The sequence below is a fragment of the Canis aureus genome, chromosome 11 (genome assembly GCF_053574225.1).
Source record: "Canis aureus isolate CA01 chromosome 11, VMU_Caureus_v.1.0, whole genome shotgun sequence".
Taxonomy (NCBI): domain Eukaryota; kingdom Metazoa; phylum Chordata; class Mammalia; order Carnivora; family Canidae; genus Canis; species Canis aureus.
In genome coordinates this window covers 45,129,184-45,149,619 of record NC_135621.1, presented here as the reverse complement: position 1 = coordinate 45,149,619, position 20,436 = coordinate 45,129,184, and the positions used below count along the sequence as shown (strand labels likewise).

The 20,436-nt window shown below is 45.7% G+C and overlaps 2 protein-coding genes across 10 annotated transcripts in view; one reads left to right on the top strand and one right to left on the bottom strand.

The window, feature by feature from the left end:
• The window catches only part of CHST10 (carbohydrate sulfotransferase 10), a 29,593-nt gene extending 10,313 nt beyond the window's left edge, over positions 1 to 19,280 (bottom strand). The window contains exons 1-5 of one of the 5 annotated variants that reach the window (XM_077915025.1): positions 19,132 to 19,191; positions 17,119 to 17,204; positions 8,900 to 8,998; positions 8,224 to 8,351; positions 1,288 to 1,379 (exon numbers count right to left, since the gene is read on the bottom strand). In XM_077915025.1, coding sequence (XP_077771151.1) covers positions 1,288 to 1,379; positions 8,224 to 8,351; positions 8,900 to 8,946 — 267 coding nt within the window. In that variant the 5' untranslated portion in view covers positions 8,947 to 8,998; positions 17,119 to 17,204; positions 19,132 to 19,191. Of the gene's footprint in view, positions 1 to 1,287; positions 1,380 to 8,219; positions 8,358 to 8,899; positions 8,999 to 11,186; positions 11,206 to 17,118; positions 17,205 to 18,669; positions 18,689 to 19,131 lie in introns of those variants that run through there. The other 4 variants (XM_077915026.1, XM_077915028.1, XM_077915029.1 and 1 more) reach the window with 4 other exon arrangements.
• A 254-nt stretch (positions 19,281 to 19,534) lies between these two features.
• The window catches only part of NMS (neuromedin S), a 49,619-nt gene continuing 48,717 nt past the window's right edge, over positions 19,535 to 20,436 (top strand). For 4 of the 5 annotated variants that reach the window (XM_077915021.1, XM_077915022.1, XM_077915024.1 and 1 more), the window contains exons 1-2: positions 19,535 to 19,687; positions 19,847 to 19,976. The gene's annotated coding sequence lies outside the window, so the exon portion shown is untranslated. The remainder of the gene's footprint in view (positions 19,688 to 19,846; positions 19,977 to 20,436) is intronic. The other variant, XM_077915023.1, reaches the window with a different exon arrangement.

Sequence of the window (20,436 nt, the reverse complement as noted above, 5' to 3'; positions counted from 1 at the left end):
CAGGGCCTACAGTCTGTGGGAAGGGTGCTCCTCCTTCCCTCAAGAGCACCTCCTGGGATGGTCACTTTTGTTCTTCACGAGCTACTGCATTGTAGCTGCACCCTTGTCTCAGAGCACTGTGTTCCTCTTGTGAAACTCTTACCCCAACTCTGTGTCATTACTGATCTCAACACCTAAACGTTTATTTCCCTTCCTCTTCCCACCCTCCTATTTCCTACAGATTTTTCTGGTTTCCTCTGTGGTCCATCCACTCTCTTCCCTTGTCCTGGAATGCCTCGACCCAAAAGCAACATTCCAGGCATGCTTCAGGGAGTTCTGCAGACTTCACCAATCAATCAGTGTTCTGCATCTTGTAAACTTGATCCAACAGCACTTCACTCTGGCCAGGTACACACTTTCTAGACTTTGTTGTGCTCTAATTTGTGCAGTGCAAATCAAGGACAAGAACGTCTCCTTCTCTGCAGCTTAATGCTGGGCTGATAAATGTCTTAGAGTTTGGTCTACCAATTTCATTCCTTTAGACATACCTGCAACCCAAACTTTCCAGACCCAGAATAGAGGTTAGTCAGTGAGAGGGGAATCTCAAGAGTGTGTCCCCTCCTCATCTTGGCTGGGATTAATTAGGAATTTTTGTATAAAAGGAGCCTGAGGAGAAACACTTGGGAGTCAGAATACGCAGGAAGGTGAGCACCAGGTAAGTCAGCAGCCTTGGGCTGTGCCACCAACTCCCATATGATTTGGGATGATTAGCCTTTTCTCTAAATTGTTCTCTCATCCATACCATTCAAAGGTGAGATTAGCTGCTCTTCTATCCAAGAACCCTTCTAAACTTAAAAATTCCATGATTCTAGGTCAGAGACTTTCCCCCACTCCCTTGGTTTTCTCCTGATCTAGCTCAACATCCTCCATTCCCCTGGCAAGGCTCCTTCTAAGCTGGTCAGGAACACAACACAATCAACATTTACAGAGGATCCATGATGTACAAAGCACTGTGAAGAACCTAAAAACAGATGTGACTGTGCCACCTCCAAAGAGAAACTAAAAGATGAGTGGAAATGTGCAGAAGTAACAAAAGCCACAACTCTAGAGCAGAATGTGATGAGACAGTGAGAGGAAGCCAGCTGATGTGAGTACAGATAGAGGGGAGGCTAGTCCCATGTGATGGGGATCCCCACGGAGGCCAGAGAGGGTGAGAACAAGACACCACAGCTAAATGAGGAAGAGGCAGCCCTGCCCCTCCGCTGACGGCCTCAGAGGGGATAGTACCCTCCACCTTGCTGTGCTTACTTTCAGTTCCTCAGGAAAGTGTTTCTCTCCAGGCGGCTTCCCTGCATCAGGCACGGCTGTCAGCAACAGAAACTCCTGTTTGGCGCCATATGCTAGGAGACAAAGAGGTTAAGGTGTCTTCTCATGGAAGAGCAGAACAGATACACAGATCAGCAGGACAGAACAGAGGCCCCAGAAATAGGCCCACAAAAATATGCCCAACTGACATTTGATAAAGGTGCAAAATCAGTTCAGTGGAAGAGTCCTTTCAAAAATGGTGGTCTGACAACTAGACCTCTACAGACCAAAAAAAAAAAAAAAAAAAAAAAAAAAGGAAAAAAAGAAAGAAAGAGAACCTTTACCTGAATCTCATACTTTATTCAAGAACAAACTCAAAATGGATCAGCACTTAAATGTAATAAAACTGAGCCACCACTGGGTGGCTCAGAGGTTGAGCATCTGCCTTTGGCTCAGGGTGTGATCCTGGGGTCCTGGGATCGAGTCCCACATAGGGCTCCTTGCAGGGAGCCTGCTTCTCCCTCTGCCTATGTCTCTGCTTCTGTGTGTGTGTGTGTGTGTGTGTGTGTGTGTGTGTGTGTGTCTCATGAATAAGTAAATAAAATCTTAAAAAAAAAAGCTAAAAAACATTGGAGAAAATCTTTGGAAAAATTGATAAGCTGACTCTCATAAAAATTTAAAGCTTTTACTCTGCAAAAGTCCCTATAAAGAGGATGGAAAGACGAGCCACTTGCTGGGGGAAATTATCTGCAAATCAATATCTGGCAAAGAACTAGTATCTAGAATATGTAAAGAAATTTCCAAACTCTACAGAAAAGAAAAAATCAATCCAATTAGAAAACGGGTACGACACAAACTGACATTTTACCAAAGAGTATCTACAGATGGCAAATAAACACAAGAAAAGATACTCAACATCATTAGCAATCAGGCAAATAAATACAAATGAAAACCACAATGAGATACCACTACACATCTATCAAAATGGCTAAAAGGAAGTAAGGTGAAAACTCCCAAATGCTAATGAGGGTGCAGAAAAACTGAAGAACCTACATGGCTGTAGGAATGTAAAACAGCTTGGAAGTTTCTTTAAAAACTAGGCATTTAACTACCATATGACCTATTAATTGCATTCCTGAGAATTTATCCCAGAGAAATGAAAACTTATATCCATACAAAAACCTAAACACAAATGTTTATAGCAACTTCATTGCTATATTGTAGTAGCCCCAAACTGGAAGAAAACCTAGATGTCTTTCAACAAGTGAATGGATAAACAACAGTAATACATCCATACTATGGAATACTACCCAGCAATAAAAAGGAACAAAGTATTGATACACAAAATAATAGTTGGATGACTATCCAGGAAATTATGTTGAATAAACAAAGCCAAGGCCAAAAGGTCATACACTGTCTATAACATTCTTTAAAAAAAAAATTACGGAGAGAGAAATAGATTAGTGGTTTCCAAGGAGGGGGTAGAGGCCAGGGGAGGGAGATAGGGAGAGGCAGTTAGGTATGGTTATAAAAGGGCAACCCAGGGTTCCCTGTGGTGATGGAGATGTTCTGCATCTTGACTGTATCAATGTCAATATTGTGATCGCAACTCTGCACTGTAGTTCTAGAATATGTTACTATTGGGGTAAACTGAGTAAATGGTACATAGAACTCTGCATTCTTATAACTACATGACTCCACAGCGATCTCAAAATTAATGGTGTAATTAAAAAAAACCCAAGTTAGGGTGCCTGGGTGGCTTAGTTAAGTGCCTGACTCTTGGTTTCAGCTCAGGTTATGATCTCAGACTCGTGAGATCTCAGAGCCATATTAGGCTCTGCACTCAGCATGGAGTCTGCGTGAGAGTCTCCTCTCCTGCTCCTCCCCCACTCTTCTCTTTCTCTGAAATAATAAAATCTAAAAAACAAAAATCCAAGTTAGCAGTCAAGTTAGTATTTATACATTAGTTTAAAAATTCATGGATAGTGAGATGAGATGAGACAAATCTTACAAAATGCTAGACCAGAGTAATAATTTACAAAAAAAAAAAAAAACTGCTTTGGGAAAATCCTTTGGGTAGAATTTGAAGATAATTTTCAAATTCCTACAATCAAAGAAACATTTACTTTCAAAATTCTCCAAAGCCTAAAAACATAATTAGAAAAAAGGTAACAAAAAAAGCATAAAATCAGCGTAACAAAGCATAAACAAAGGCACATTTTTTTCATTTAAAAAACAATCAAAACTTCATCTTGGGTCATTAATAGCCACACCACACACACTGGACTGGAGCCCCCTACCTGCCCCAAGGCTGGCTGTTACACCTCCCCCCAGGCCCTAGCCAGCCCTGCTGTTAGTATGCACCATGGCCTGCTATCCACCCTACTCAGGGAGGGTAAAACATCTTACAGGTACCTGACAATAATAATAATCCCATCTCCCCATCTGTTACACATCTTTGAGTTCTCTGCCTCCAAAATAAACCTCTTTGTCACACACCTTTAGGAATGCCACTAAAGTCTTTTTCCTAGCCTACGTGGGATTTAAAATGCCATCCTAACCAAAGCTGTACACAGAAGCTCTTCTGTACTTGCAACAAGGTCAAAGAGCCCGGGCATCCCTGGGTAGCTCGGTGGTTTGGCGCCTGCCTTCGGCCCAGGGCATGATCCTGGAGACCCGGGATCGAGTCCCGCATCGCGCTCCCTGCATGGAGCCTGTTTCTCCCTCTGCCTGTGTCTCTGCCTCTCTGTGTCTCTCATGAATGAATAAAATAAAATCTTTAAGAAAAAAAAGGTCACGAGCCCTTTCTATGGTATGAAATGGACAGAGTATCGGCGCCACTAGCCCCCAGAGTTCCTCAATGCACTCCGAGGACCCCAAAAGACCACCCTCTATTCATCCTCCTTCACTGCAACCTTGTCATCATTGAGTACTCACATGCTAACAAGACAATTCACACTTGATGCCTGTCTGGTCACTTTGTGTTCTGATGGCATCTTCAAAGACCAGCGTTGCAATGCTTAGCTCTGTCACAGGTTGAATGGGTTCTGCAGAATCCTAAGTTTCCTTAATAACATTTTAGATGGGACAATGCATCCTGAATTCTAAACAGCTGACTTGTCAATGAATTTCTGAAGCAACCTGTTTCCCATACTCAGAAGCAGAGAGAACAGGCTTTGGCAGCTGTGGAACATCTCATCTCTCAGCCAGTCATTATATTTGGCACAGATGGTCTCGTTCCCCATCTTGACCCTCAGGAGCAAGTTTCCAGCTCCAGGATCAAGCATTTTGAGCCTCTAGGTATGGCCAGGTGCCCCCAGTGTATCAGATAACTTTTGTTACAGGCATCACTATATTTGCAATGCTTTATAAGATGTCTACATTTGCCAAGCAATGTACCACCTTGTTCTTCTAGAAGTGATCACATCCACGAATCTCCCTCATCGTGCTGTGCACCAGCACCTCAGTGTCTGTCACCTGCCCCATCACATGCTAGGCAGTAGAAAGGCAAAGATACTCAAAGCATGGGCTCCGTCCTTAAGCAGCTGACAGCCAAGCTGAGAGGCTGAGTAGAGGCGAAAGATTAGAAGAGGAAGTCAAAGTGAGCTGAGAAGAAAAATCAGTGTCTACACATACACACCAGATTCACAAGGATGTCGTTTTTGATTTCAAGTGTCACCATACCATGCCATCAAATTTCCCAACCCTGAATGGGCTTTATGTCCCTGTGCCAGAGTCTACTTATAACATCTGAGCCTAGTTCCATATGACACTGAAGTTTGTTAACTAAGGATGGATCATTGCTACAAATATCTTTATGGCTTCACTGCTGAGCTGAAGACAGACCATAACACAACTTTTTAAACAGTACTTCAAGGTAAATCTGCTCTTCCTATCAGCTTAAGTGGCAGGGAAATCATTAAGAACAGGTAGGTGAGAAGAAAACACACATGCCCGGTCACAGATTGGAACAGAGCTCTGTGTCCCAGAGGTCACAGCCAGAAGGAGCAGCCACACAGACATTGAAGTTACATCAGGCCCCTTGAATGATGAGACCACGGATCCCCCATCTGCTTTACAGGAAATGGAACCTCATCATATAGGAGACCACTGTGTTGTCAATTATTTCTTTGTGATGATACTACACATTGGGCTTTTGGTTTAAAACCAAAACACTGTGAACATGAGTGAAACAAACTCCAGCATGAGAAAAATCTCTTCCAGTCACATGTTAACAAACCTCTTTCAGTTCCCTGTACAGAGCAGGAAGACTCACCAGGGGGGCTTAAGTGCCTCCCCTAGACAAAGGGGGCCCCCTAAGGCTAAGTGACTAAGCCCACCAAACCACAGCTGTAAAGGGGGCAGGAGATACCCTCTCTGATGGCCTCCTCAGAAGCTGCATGTTTACCTTCTCATGGGTGTCCATCCCTGCTCAATCACCCAGGCTAGCAAGACACCCTGCAGGCGAGCTCACTTCCTTCCTTTAGAACTCAGCCCATCTTCGTGATCCCAACCAGGTACTTAGGGACAATTAGAGAAGTTTCTGTGTGCTCAAAAAGGCTAGGTTGTGTTTTGGCCTTGACAACAAAGGGTTCTCACCCCAAGTTACCTGCATGCTGTGGGGCTTACCGGTGACCCACCCTGCTTCCCAGAGGTGGGAGAAGGGCAGTGGGGCCAAGCGTGCACCGGATCTAGGGTTCCAACCAGAAGTAGTCCACACCACTGCACTCCCATTCACTAAACACAGCAATCACACCGAACATCCACCAGTGTGAGAAACATTTGGTGAGCAGCACCTAAAGCTACCATAGATCTTTCCTCCAGGTTTAAAATCTTAAAGCTTCTCATCCTTCCTTGCGGGTTTCTCCTTCTATCCCTTTAACTGTTTGCTCCACACTTTACAAAGCCCTCTAGAGCTTCTACATTTTCCTGAAAAAACTCACCACATCCTAGCTTATCAGATCCTAGCTTATCCTCATACTGAGGAATGAAAAGTTCTTTAGAGGCTATTCTGCCAAAGAATATTATAACTCAAAGGCACACACCTCACTTAATTATTTTTGGTGGAAGTCTCATAAAATATATTCCCTATACTCCTAGTTTTTGAAACAAAATAAATAATAAACAATTTAACCTCATGACTTGCCATTGAAGTGCCTTCCTTGCCAGGAGGTGACATTTAAGGGAACCATTAAAATGTGTGGACTTGCTGTACCAACAAATTCATATTCTCAGCAGCTGCAGCTCTTTCTACATTTGTGGGTCTCCAGAGTTGCACTCCTAGAGATTCTAACTCTAACTCATTTGGTCTCTGGTTGAGCTAACAGGGAAAGGTTTACAAAGTCTTGCAGATAGTTCTAAAGTACCATGGGGATGAGACCCAGTGCTCTCTTAATGAGGGATCTCCATCACAGGTAAGTGTAACTGTTCTGGAGCAGCTAGAGAAACATCTAAATGGTCAAGCTGAGATGACTGTCTCAGATTCCAAAGACTCCCTAAAGTTTCAATGCCTGCTGTTCTGACAGAGGCCCTGGTCCATGGTGTGAGCCCTGAGTATCTGTGATTATCCATCGTGCTCTGTGATGCTCCTGGCCACCCCATATACCTGCAGTTAACACAGCAGCCTTCCCAAGGCTGTGAAAACCTCCCAGGTTCTCACAAGGGCTCCTGGAAGGTGGGGGTGGTACCTGAAATGACAATCTATCAGGCCTGAGCATAAAGGAGCTAGCTGAGTTACTGAGTGGAAAGCACGGAGCTGAGATTCACCTCTTGGGGCTAATTTCAGGGACTTCCTCTTTGGTCTACACATCTGCCTTCCAGCCTCACTGTTCCTCTATAGACAGGCTGAGAGACGGAGGGGAGAGGGAAGAGAGAGGATGAGTGGGAGCAGGAGGGTTGCCCGTTGAGCAGCCCTCAGCCCAGCAGGGGGCTCTCTGGGCTGGAGCGGAATGGTAGTCTGCTGGCCACTTAGAAGGCACATTTCCTGCAGCTGCAGTAAGTGGGGGAAACTGCTGGAATGAATGGATACTCTCCTGAACTCCCCCTTCCTAAGGGCCACCGACCTGCAGGGGCATGTGTGAAGGCTTGTACACAGTGAAGATGCTGTGCACACCCATGTTCACAAGCACCCTCTTTATTAGGCAGACATAGGCCAATCTGAAGCTGCTCATGAGCCTTTTCAGTATCTCCCGTTTGCCTTGTCTCACTTTGCCATGGAAGGAGTCGCCTTGGGGTTCCAGACGATCAGTGCACCTCCTTACGTACCCAGCATCCTCACAGATCAGAGAGCTTCACCGTACTCAGGTCAATCTTGGAGCTGTCAGACATGTCCATTTTGTAGAAAAAAACCACTAATGCCTCAGTAAGCAAAGGTCAAGGGCATAACTTAAAATAAGTTCTTCTGAATCTGGGTTTGGTGTTCTTTATATGTCTTCACCTGAACACCTACATCAAGTCAAGAAGAGCTAAAAAGTCCTCAAAGACTACTGGACAGAGTATTTAAATCACCTCCCCTCCAGTGAACTGAAGGTGACTTTCAAACGCATGGCTACCAGCACACAGTGCCAGCTAGAACACAGGGATGCTGGTCAATCACGGCAGCATCTCTGGATGACACAGAGTAGGAGACCTACCAAGCATGGGGCCCAGGAGATAACCTGGCAATGGTATTGCTGGGAAAAGGCCACCAAAGGAGCCCACATAGAAAGCGTGCTCCACTTGCCCCCAGGGGAGATGCAGAGAAGACACCTTTGTCCCTTTCCACCTCCTCTTGTGCACCTCTGTAACATGAAGGAATTGGACGCCATGACCTCCAAGGTCACTTCTGGCATTAATGTTCCTCTGATTCTGTGACAAAGGTCATCTATGTATGTATCCAGGAACAATACCACGGCATTATCTGGATTAACTGAAATCCATCCCATGAGGAAGCATACCTACCATCGGGGTCTTTAAAGGTCAATGTGATAAATTTGCTAGCCACCATGAACATGAAAATCACCCAAAAGCATGCGGCCAACAGAAGCCACTGGTGGTGCATGTTGTCAAATGTCAGCCATTCAGTAATTCTTCCTGGAAAACAAAAGTGAAATGCCCCTGATGCTCATAAATAAGTCAATTAAACAAAAGGTAATAAAAAGAACAGGTGATTTTAATTAATAGCATCAATGCAAATATTTGAAAAAAATTTTTCTATTGACACAGAATTTTGACTTAGTATTTAAATTTTATTAATAATATGAAGTTATCAATCTGATAATTCAAACAAATTTAAAACACTCTAATGGAAAGGAGCCATTTCTGTTTGTTTTTAGAATACATGGTAAGATTTGGCTTTTGCAGATTTGCCTTGTAACTCCCTTCTGGCTCAACCTAACATCAAAACCAGTTGCTGGTACCCAGCAATAGCCTGCATCTGGAAGCAGGTGGGCAGAAGGAAGTCTACCAAGGGTCAGACCTTTGCTGTGGTAATTTGCAGAGGGCAGAAGCCATACTGAGGCAATTACAAGCAGGCCTTGGGTAAAATCTTGACATGCTGACAAGATAGATGTAGCCACACCTACAGAATCTCTAAAATGGTAAAAATGAACACTGGAGCTTTTCTGTCTCCATTCACTTGCCTGTGAGAGTCTGTGCAGAACCTTGGGGGTGGGTGTTTTTCATGCTGTCACGGCCCGAGAGTAACACAGGGCATGTCAATCCTCAACAGGTCATGCTGCAAGGGACACATAAAAAGCGGGGAAGTCACAGTCAATTCTTGGCAAGAGAGAGAAAACAAAAAGGGTGTTTCATTTCACCTTTAACACAGTGCTTCTTCAAGCCAAACCAAACCACTTAAAGAGACCCTGCTGGGCTGGGTTGGTTTCCACTAGCTGACTAAGGCCATCCATCACTCCTGGGCAGCAGGGAGAAATGGTCCTCTCAACAAGGTGCTGATGACTTATGATTTCAGACAGCTTCTGAACACTGGATGGGACAGAGCTCAGCGGGGACCCAGGTAATCAACTCTCCACTTTGTCTCAACAACATTTACTTCCTAGAATCTCAATGGAACCAGACATCTGAAACCTGAATTCCCTCCACCAAGTGATTATCCAGCCTATACCTGAATACATCCTGCAATGGGGAGCTTACCACCTTACTTTACTGGGCGGCTTGAGAGCCAAACTCTGTCTTTCTCACACATCAGACCCAGTGTGTTTCCTGGGGTCTTCAAACAAGGTTGTCAGATTAAATAAAATAAAAATGTAGGACACTCAGTTGTAACTGAATTTCAGATAAACAATACAGTAGTGTCCCCTAATCCACCAGGGATACTTTCTAAGACCTCCAGTGGATGCCCCAAACTGCAGAGAGTACTGAACCCTATATATTTTGGGGTTTTTGGTATACATACATCCCTACGAGAAAGTTTAATTTACAAATTAGGCACAGTAAGAGATTAACAATGATAACTAATAATAAAAGAGAAAAATTATAACAATATGCCATAACAAAAGTTATGTGAATGTGCCCTCTCCCTCTCAAAAGATCTTACTGTGCTGTACTTACCCTCCCTGTGATGATATGAGATGGTAAGCTGCCTATGAGATGAGATACAGTGAGGGGAATGACATAGTCACAGCAACATAGTGTTGGGCAACTACTAACATTCTGACCATTTGTCAGGAGGAGGATCATCTGCTTCTAGACCACGGTTGACCACAGGTAACTGAAACCACCGAAGAGGGGACTACCGTGAATAACGTTTTAGTAGAAGTATGTCCCAAATATTACATGGGACATACTTACACTATAAAGAGCTATTTGTTGTCTCCTGAGTTTCAAATTTCACTGGGAGTCCTGTATTTTACCCGGCCACACTGCCTAACATGGGGCATGCCCACCCCTCTCCAGCTGCCTGAAGCCAGCTGGCCTGCCTGAGTTGAGTCTCCATTTCTCCTTCAGTTCTGCTCGACTGAGGGAGAAAGCCTAGATGGCTCCACCACTCACAGCTCTGTGACTCAGCAAGTCACTTAACCTCCCTAAGCCTTGATTTTCCACTCGTGAGATAAGGCTCTCCTCCTTCCAGGGTGGTCATGAGGATTAAAAGGTCTGTAGCTGTCCCCCTGTAAACATAAAGTGATCCTCTCTGATTTTCCAATTTGATCTGCAAACAGCCTTCTAAATAGCCAGAAATGAGTGAGACAGCTGCTAGTCTTCCCAAGAAGGGAGGAAAGAAAGCCAGACTCATCCCAGGGGACTCAAGTTCCTAATTCTTCTATTCCAGAGACAACCAAGGTATAGGCTGTGACCAGAGGCATAGGGTACTGCAGTCCTGAGTCCACTGGCCTTGTCCCTCACGACAGTGATACTTAGAGGTGTCCATCCCCATGGTTTCCAGTGGGAGCACTCCACTGGGAAATCCCAACTGCAGGCCTTTTCTAACAGAAGGGCAGAGGGGCAGAAGAACCAGTGAGGGCTGCGGAGGGGGTAAAAAGAAAGGAGGCAGGAGATAAGTGACCAGAACAGAGAAACTTTGTTCCCTTATACCAGCTTTCAGGAAGCCTGAGAGGCCCAGGAACACTCTGGTTGCTGAGTGGCCTGGGGCTTGCAACCCCACTTTGCTAAGAGAAGTGCTAAAGACAAGTGAATACAGATGAGGGAAGGCGCCTCGGGCTGCTTCCCTCACATGGGCTTTCACTGCAGAGCAAGAGAACCTCCCGGCACTGCTCACTCACAGTGTCCTGCCATGCTCAGATGGAGGCTGAAGCTTCTGGCCCCTGGGCACCCTCCTGGGTATCAAGCCAGTACTTGGGGCATCTTTCTAATGGGAGCCAGTTTTCTGAAGAGATCTAATTTGAGTCTGCGGACTGAGTCCACCTCTACATAAAAGTAGGAAGATAATGAATAAACAGCCTTACATGAAAATGAAGGGTCATATCATCTGCTTTTCAGGAAGCCAAGGAGCTCAGGGATAGGATCTCTACATCTGGGCTAGGAGAAAAGTGAGACCTGCATTATCCTGAAGCCACGCCTGCCTTCCTAAGTCTTGGATTTTAATTTCAAGCCAGGAATACTTTATTCTTTCACCCCAGGCCTGGGGTCAGGGATGGGCATGGGGCAGTTAGTCTATTCTCTTCTGGAAAATCTCCCCAATTTTCTCATCTGTAAGATAAAACCACCACTGCACACCTACCAGTGTGTTGTGAGGCCCCCCGTGAGACAGAACCCACTGAAGCACCTTCTCTACAACTTACATCAGCCAATGTCTTCTTCCCGATGGGCAATTTTACTTGAAACACGTTCAACTTCAAAAGGGACTTCAATCAAACCCCCTACTGAACTAGGACATCTAGAGTGTCCTCTCCTGCTGTGAGCCTGGCTGCTACCCTAGGTCAGGAGAAGTGAGATCTGCAAGGCCTCCACATCCCTCTCGTCCCTATCACAGCCCACCCGGACTGGGCAGAGACAACCAAAGACACCTGGGAACCCTGATGAGGGCTGCAGGCGTGGGAAGTTTTGTGTGATGCATAAACCCTAGGCCCTGCCAAAAAATGTTCTCTTGAGAAGAGGAGTATAAAGTCGCAGGCCCTAGGCAGCCTGGGTGGCTCAGCAGTTTGGCACCTGCCTTCAGGCCAAGGTGTGATCCCGGAGACCCAAGATCGAGTCCCATGTCGGGTTTCCTGCATGGAGCCTGCCTCTCCCTCTGCCCGTGTCTCTCCCTCTTTCTCTGTGTCTCTCATGAATAAATGAATAAAATCTTAAAAAAAAAAAAAAAAAAAAAAAAGATAAAGTGTCTGGGGTAGAGCTGCCCAGACAAGACTGAGGCCTGACAATGACCCTGTGCAGTTGCCCTCGCAGGCCATAGAGCCTGAGAGCGGTCACTGTGAAAGGTGGCTTGGAGGGAGTGCTCGCTGCTGGCCAGCAGACTTCTGTAAATGGGCAGTAAGCAGGGCCTGCTCTCCTCCTGTGCACAGCAGAGGAAAAGTCAGCTCACCTTGACACCCACTCTGTTGGAACCCCCCAAAGCCCCTCTCCAACACTCTGCCTTGTTTCATTTCCGCACCATACCTACTACTCATTCACCATCTGGCCCACTACTAGAATATAAGTGCCTCTGAGTAGAACAAGGACTAGAATAGTACCCGGCACTCAGTCAGACAACAACCATTATTTGCTGAATGCCTACATCCACCTAGAAACTTAAAGGGAAAACTCTGGAGAGCTGAAAGGCACTTCTGAAGGCACCTCACCCAACCTTCTACCTGAGAGTTTCCGAATTCTTTAAAGGATGAAGCCTCCAATTTCAACCCCAAAGTATTTCTCCAATATCCAGTGAGAGTGCTTATATATTTAATACCTATTACCTAAGAGTAGGAAACAAAAACTACTATGACTTCAGTATTACTAGAAAATAAAATTATAAGTTAGAGTACTTGACATGCATTTGAATAGATATACAACTTAAATACACTGACTGGGGTGGGGGTTAAGAGATCTCACTAGAGTTCCTGCTTAGTAAAGCAAAGGAAAGGATGGTAAATACTTTTCCAGCCGGGAGAAAATGTGGTTAACTGACAAAGTCAACATGTATCTGGATATTCAGTAAATACATCTCTGTCTTCATTAGTTTTCATTTTATTTTAAAAATGATTTAATATTTAAAACAAAGTACAGAGACTAATAGAACAAAAACAGGTTCTTGGCTCTAATAGTTTTGCTGTACTCACTTAAGTGTTTTTAAAGGAAAGAAGCCCCTGTATGCCCCCGCCCGGCTCTAATCACCCTGCACCCGAGAGCTATTGCTCCATCAGGGGGTTACACCTGTCAGATTCAACTCCTCTGACAGAAGGGGGTTAGGAAGGTAGTCTTCCCTGCACAGAGAAAGGCGGGGCTGGCTGCCGAAGGTGGGAAAGCATGTTCACCCAAGGCTGACAGGAAAACACTGCATTACATGATGATGCTTTCTAGGGAGGCTCCTGCTGGGCTGAGAAACCCTGGGGTGGAGAGATGCACTGTTTTAAGTGCTTACCCTTTTTTTTTTCATGGTCTATTGTGAAGAAATTCACAAATTACACACAGACTTCAGAAAAAAAAAGCTGTCAAGGTGAAAATTTAGATAAACCAGCACTTGTTCTCCAAGTCATGCACTACATGCGCCAACCAGAACCGTAAGACAAAAGCCTGGTCCCTCTCAAATACCCCTCCCGTAGGCCCATTATCTCTACAGCTCATAACATATGACACACAAACATGAGTAGATGTTCATCTGCATATACTTTTAAGGACACAATAACCTAAAGATAATTATTTGCCAAATTCATCATGAAAAGGGATATTCATCCATCCAACAAACCAGAAGCCAGGGATATGACACTGACTCCCAAATCAAACACATTTGCACAGTTTATGTCCTTATAGAGTCTGCAGTCTAACAGAGAGACACACATGCAACAAAGTCTATCCCACAAGTGGTGTGAGGTGGAGACATGGCTCTATGAGAGGAAAATACAAAAGGATAGAACTTGGGTGGAGAGGTCAGGGACAGCACTTATGTAAGGACGTCCCCAGGGGACCAGCAGGGAATGGAGGCCTGAGGGTAGGCAGGAGCAAGCCAGGGGCCTTTGAGGAACCAAAGGAAACCCCAGTGGCCGGAGTTTCCAGATCCATGTTAGAGATGAGCAAATGCAGCTATGGTCAGAGAATACTGCATCTTAAAGAGCAGTTTGTGGAATTTAGTTTCACCTTGTGAGCAATGAAAAGCCACAGAAGAGAGTTTTCCACAAGAAGAGGGGCAGCAGTGTCATGACCTGATTTAAATTTTGAAACTATTTCTCCAGCAGCACAGTCAAAAATGTAAAGCACTATCCACTTGGTCATTCTCCAGGCTCAACATCATTTACATAAGTGGCACAGAAGTGTTCTAACACAGCTAAGTGTTCTGCATCACCACCTAGACCTACCCTCCTAGATGACCACAATGACAACCAGGACCACCACCACCACTGCCTTCACACTGCCATCATCATCATTGCCATCAAGGTTGCTAAAACCTAGCACATAAACTAGTAAAGATCCACAATATCTAACAGGTTGGGTTTTCACGGATCCTAAAGACTAGGGGTTCCAGTTAGCCATAGCATGCTTCTGCTTTGAGAGCTCATACATTCTGAATCTAGGTATCTACCTAATGATGTCTGACTTTATGTTTAGGGCAGTGGTTCCAGCCCTGTGTAACTTTAAAAAAAATAATAGCAAGGCCCTGGGCCCCAAGAATGTTGAAGCCAAGACAACACATATTTCTGGCAATGGATCCAGGGCTTGTTTTAAAAGCTCTGCACAGGATTCTAATGAGCAGCCAGGGCTGAGAACTGCTTGTCCAAGTCCCCAGCCCTTCCTTTTAATGCCCACATAAATCCCAGGGTGCATCCTGTTAAAATGCAGATTCTAGGCATTTTGACATAATAGCCACTTTCCTACCACCTCCTTCTATTATAAGAACAAAAACTAGCAGCAGAAGAGTATCTGTCAACTAGCATCCATTGATGCTCTGTAAAAACAGCTTAAAGAGGTTTAATAAGAATCAAAGAACTCCATCACTGTTCGAATTTATTCTTCTTTCCAGCCCTCCTACCTATAGGTAACTAGATTCTGTTGAATTAGGATTTGGTCCGACTTTGGAAAAATTACAATAATTTTCCCCATTTGTTTAAATAAAACGAAAGGCATTCCAAATTCCCTTAGGGCCAGCTCCTTTAAGCCCATCCCACAATCTGGATTGTTTCCCTGAATATACCAATTCTCCATGAGGTTTGCCTCCTTTACAACGATGACACCCTCAAGGCTCATTTTCTGTGTGCACAGAGACTAGAGCCTGAAACAAACAGTTCTTCCTCCATACCTCTGCCAAGGGCCACTGCTCTCCCAGTAGCTCAGTGACAAATGGCCTTTAAAAAGCCTGACATTTTCTGTAATTAACTCTCCTTTGTTCAAGGAGCCAAGACAACTCTCAAGTTGCCTCTTGCAGCTAATGGTGGCAAACCTGAGTGTTCCTCAGGCCCCCTGTGGTAACAGTGTGCTGCCCTGAACTGAGACCCTGGGCCCCCTGGAGTCAGCATACCCGTCTTTAGAGCTTTCCTATTTCCACTCATTAAATGAGACTTTCACTCAGAGATGTCAGGTTCTGAAGCCAAGCCAGAGGGCTGGACTCAGAAAACCCACAAGTCAGACTGGTGGTTAAGGTGGTTTCCCCTCTTATGGGGAAAGCAGGGTTAGGGAAGCAAGAACATAGCTGAACCTACCAAAAGTCTCAGTCTTTTTTCCCCCTTCTAATCTAAAAGAAACACAGCACACATTTTATATGTTTGTAATGACTAACAATGGGTTTGGTATTATTACCATCCTCTAGTGCAGATTTTCCCTCCCCTGCATTTTCAAAAAGATGCTTGTAAATCCATTTTGGTCAGCTGCCAGTGGCTTTTCCCTGTGTTTGAGCTATCATCCAAAAGCACAAAACCTTTCAGGGTTTCTGCTGAAGAGCTTGACTCCACCTGCCCTGTTCTACTTTTGCTATACATACTTATTAAAGGTTCTGAAAAATCCTATGGTAAATAAGTCCGTTGAACTCTGTTTAAATAGCTTCTTTTCCAACTGTCATTCATTCAGCAATATTGATCAAGTGCCCACTCTGAGGCAGGAGTTGTCCTAGGCCCTGGGGATATGGCAAGGTAACACTCCCTGCTTTCACGGTGCTTCTATAGAGGTGGACCAGCCAATAAACAAATCTATGTGATCACACCAAGTGTGTAGGGCCACGGTTAATAACAAAGAAGGGTAAGGGAAATCCTGAGAAGAGACGGAACAGAGTAGGGAAATCCTGCAGCACCCAAGCCAACAGCTTGGTCAGTGTCCCAGTGTCTCAAAAGCAGCAAGGAGACAGCATCCCTCGTGCTGAGTGAGCTAGAGGTCTAGGGAGTGGCCCAGATAAAGAATCCTGTCCACAGTCCTTTACTGAGCTGGAAACTCCTAGATCCCCACCCCGATCACATACATACTCCAGGGAAAGGACCATGCATCCAATGTTCAGTTTTTAAAACATTCATTCAAAACACAGCCAGGCACTAAAGGAAACTTCACCAAAAAAAGCCTGGTAATGCACAAGCAACTGGTAGCACTGGGGAGATTCACAGGAAGAAGGGAAACTACATAGCTACAGGCTGGAGCAACTGGAGGCATTCTACAATCAACGCTTCTGTATCTTTAGATTTTGAACGAAAATTTTATCATCTAATCAATAAAATTAATAAATTACTATGCAATAAAATACTGCATATAAATGTATTATGTATATCTTTATATATCTTTTATATATTATATATGCATATTATATATAAAGTGCCATGACAATGACAGTCATGGGGATTTTTAAATTTATAGGGTTTCTCTCAATCTAAGTTCAGAAATTTCCTCTGTCTACTTGGCCATGATCGTTACAATTTACTGTCTTAGAATGATTAATCATCCTTAGTTACCAGAAATGCAAACACACTCCTTACTCTGTCCAGCTGAAGAATGTATCTGAGGTAAAGACAGATTTTCATGAGTAATGATAACACACAGCAAACACCTGCCTGGGGTTATCTACATGTCAGGCACTGCTGTCAGTAAGGACCAAACTCACCTAATTCCCAGCCTGGGAAGGTGCTTCTATTATTATATTTAAGAAAACATTTCTAAGTATAAGTGTACATACTCCTATTTAAGAGTTTTAAATCTCCTAAAATCTCCATACAAGCAAGAAAAGAGGCAGTGAGAAGAACAGTAAATGACATGAATCTCAAATAGTGAGCTCACATTCTCCTTAATCTAACTTCTGAGGCCTGGCATCCACGTTTCCTTGCAGTATTTGCTTTGCCTGAGATTCTTGGTTCCTCCTGTCACTGTATAAGATAATTAAAAACAAAAACAAAAACAAAAACAATAGGCACCATTAGAAATGATAAGATCAACTTATTTAATACAACTTGGTTTATATTTGGGAAATAGTTAACCACTTTGATTATTCCAGTACAGTTTGCACAACAGGTCTCTTACAGAGGTGGGCTATACTTGGCATTCCTGGCAAATGAATAAATGTTCCAACTGTGCCAAAATGGGTAGCTGTTTAAAAGACTGTTCCCTGTAACTTCATATGAAAAATAAAATAAGTTTTGTAGCAAAAAAAAAAAAAATCAAATTCTCTTTTATCTATTTTATATGTTTGACATTGGGTAAAGGATTCCTGTAGAGGATGATGAAATCTTCCAAAGCAAGATGTTCTCTGGGTTTTGCATTTCTTTAGGCTTTAACACCCCGGCAAAATTCTAGCCAAATGACACATCATGAATGAATAACTGGAAACAAGCCGAACTTGTGGAATTAGAGAGATTACAGATTTAATAGAGTTGGCTGGCAAAATAAACATACAACTCATTTAACACATAATGTAGCCCAAACTGCTTGGGATTCATGTAGCACAGTCTAGCCGTGTTTCCTTTTACTCTGAAGAGCTCAATGTTAAAACTAAAAGCAATTTCACATTATGCAGATGGAAAGATTAAGCTTTATGTACTCACATCCAGATTCTTCCAGACCTGTATCAGAAGAAAACAGACTCTTCCTTTCTGCAATCTGAAAGGTCCTGAATTCACCTCTCTCCCGTTTCTATTTCCAGCTCTCTCCCACCTTTTTATCATCTAACCTCACGCATTTGAACGATGATCTGAATATACCTTGCAAACTGCCTGGGATACTTCCTGAGTCTTTCCTTGTTTTGTTTAGTTTTGCAAGCACTCCAGTTTTCATTCCAGCGAAGGAAAGAATTTTTCTCTCAGGTATTACTTTGAGATTCTCTTCTTCAGGGTCAAGAGCAAAAAAGATGGAAAGATTTTTCTTTCCATCTTGAAATTCCAATTTTGGGCCGAGATTATATGGTAGAAAAGGGAGAAGACTATTTCCTTTGTGTCTTTTTCTTTTCACCCAGTCACTGAAAATTTCCGGGTGAATAAGTAAGGTCCTGGAGACCAGCAAGCCTGAGCTGCAGGACCGAACCTGAGCTGCCCAGCCTGAACTGAGCTACCTAATTTTCAGAATGTCTGAGGCATTTCTCACCCTGGCAGTCAAAACTGACCATTACCCAACTCTTTATGGCCCAAAGCCTCAGGCTCTGGGTGTTTCAGACCCCCCCCCCCAAAAAAAAAGCCCTTGATGACAGTCCTCGGCTTAGCTAACCAGGCAGAGCCTGGCTGCACCGCTTTCTATTCATTGCCCGGCCCTTTCCTGCCTTCAGAGACTTGGAAAAACAAAAACGACCGCTTTTGGAAAACCTGGTTCAATCTTCCCAGCCAGAAGTGCAGAAATTCCTACTTCGTCCTCCAACTTCTGCGACCGTCCACATCGAGAGCCCTCCGCAGCCCCTCCGCAGCCCCTCGGCCAGGAGACCTCGTTTCCAGCCACCCTGGCCCCTCTCGCCCACCGACTAGGGCGCGCTCCTGCCTTCGCACCTGCCCTCTCCGCCGGCTCCTCGCGCCCACGCGGAACGTTTTCTTTCGCTGTGCACCAACCGCAAATGCACATCATCAGCCAAAGACGAAAGGAGTGAATTACGGATCACCAAGTATCAGTCATCCCGCCGGTCACAGCGTCCCGCCGCGAGGACGCCGCCGCCTATTGCATAATTAGCGCGAGGAGCGACCTCCTCACTCATCCCACCAGCCAGCGAGGTCCTCAAGTCACCGAACACACAAAGAAACGCCGGCCCGCCCGGTGCTGCCGTCCACCCGGGCCGCGGCGCTACGGAACCCACAGCCCGCCCGCCCCCGAGCTCACCCTCCGTGGAGCCGCAGCTCGCCGGGGTCCCCGGGCCCTTCCGCGCCGCCGGCGGCGAAGCTCAGCCCGGGCCTCGCGGGCCTGGCCGGGGGCGGAGCGCGCGGGGGCCCCGCGTCCCGGGAGCGCGGGAGGCCAGGCCCGCCCCGCCCCGCCCGGAGGCCTCGGCGCCGCCACCGGCGGCCTCCGCGCCGCGGCCCGCCCGGCCCGGGATGTGGCGGCGGCGCGCCGGAAGGAGAAAGCCGGGCGCGCGAGGCCCTCTCCCGGGGGCGAGCCCGCCGCCGCCCGCCGCGGCCCCCGCCCGGCTGCGCGCGCCCCCGCCTGCCCGTGCGCGCCCCCGCCTGCCCCCCCTCCCCCGCCCGCACGTGCGCGCCCCCGCCTGCCCGTCCCCCCCCCGTGCGCGCCCCCGCCGCCGTCCCCACGGTGCGCGCGCCTGCCGGGGCCGCGCGGGGAGGCGCGGCGGAGGGGCCCCTGCACCCCCAACGAACTCCGTCCCAGGAAATTGCACAGAGACGTGCGGCCGAACCTGATGCCGCGGGATCTCCATCCGGAAAAACAGGTATGATGTTTGAGGACCAAAAAAAAAAAAAAGTCCAAACTTGGAAAAATGAAGAAGAAACAAATCCAAACTTGGAAAAAGACCCAACCGGTTTTTACCTCCTCCCAGCATTTTCTGATGAGCCGTCCCAGTAAAAGCTGGGCCTTCCGTTCTTTGCAGACCGCCCCTCTGCTGACAGTCCGGGGGATGCAGCTTTGCTGTCGAGGTGCAGGTGATGAATACACAACTGATAGAGGCCCCGACAGTTTACTGCCCTGTAGAGCTGTGACTTCTTAACCTGCAGAAGTGGGTAAGACGCTGAGGTTGTAGAGCCTGGTAGAGAAGCCAATCCCAAAGCTGTTGGGGGGTTTATTGCCCTGGAAAAGGTAAACTAGCTTTGTTTTGATCTAACCTACAGACGCTGTATCTGTATCTATTTAGCTGTATCTGTTCAGCCGACAAGGTGGTAGGTACTGTGCACACCCGCATTCACCTGCACTGGTAAAACTTGTCAAGCTTTCAAAGAATCACGGTTTTATTGGCCTACCCTGTTGGTTCCCTTCTTAAGGAGTTAAACATAATATGGATGGGGCTGGCCATTTCAGAATTTCACTTTTAACATGATTACTAACCATTGTGGCTTAAAGATAGCAAGGTGGTTTACTTGGTCTTTTGGTCACTCATCCTGATATTTATTAAACCCTTTCCTTGGGCACTACGGTTGACACGAGACTGTTGGCTTTCTCCATGAGGATCTGAATGGACACACA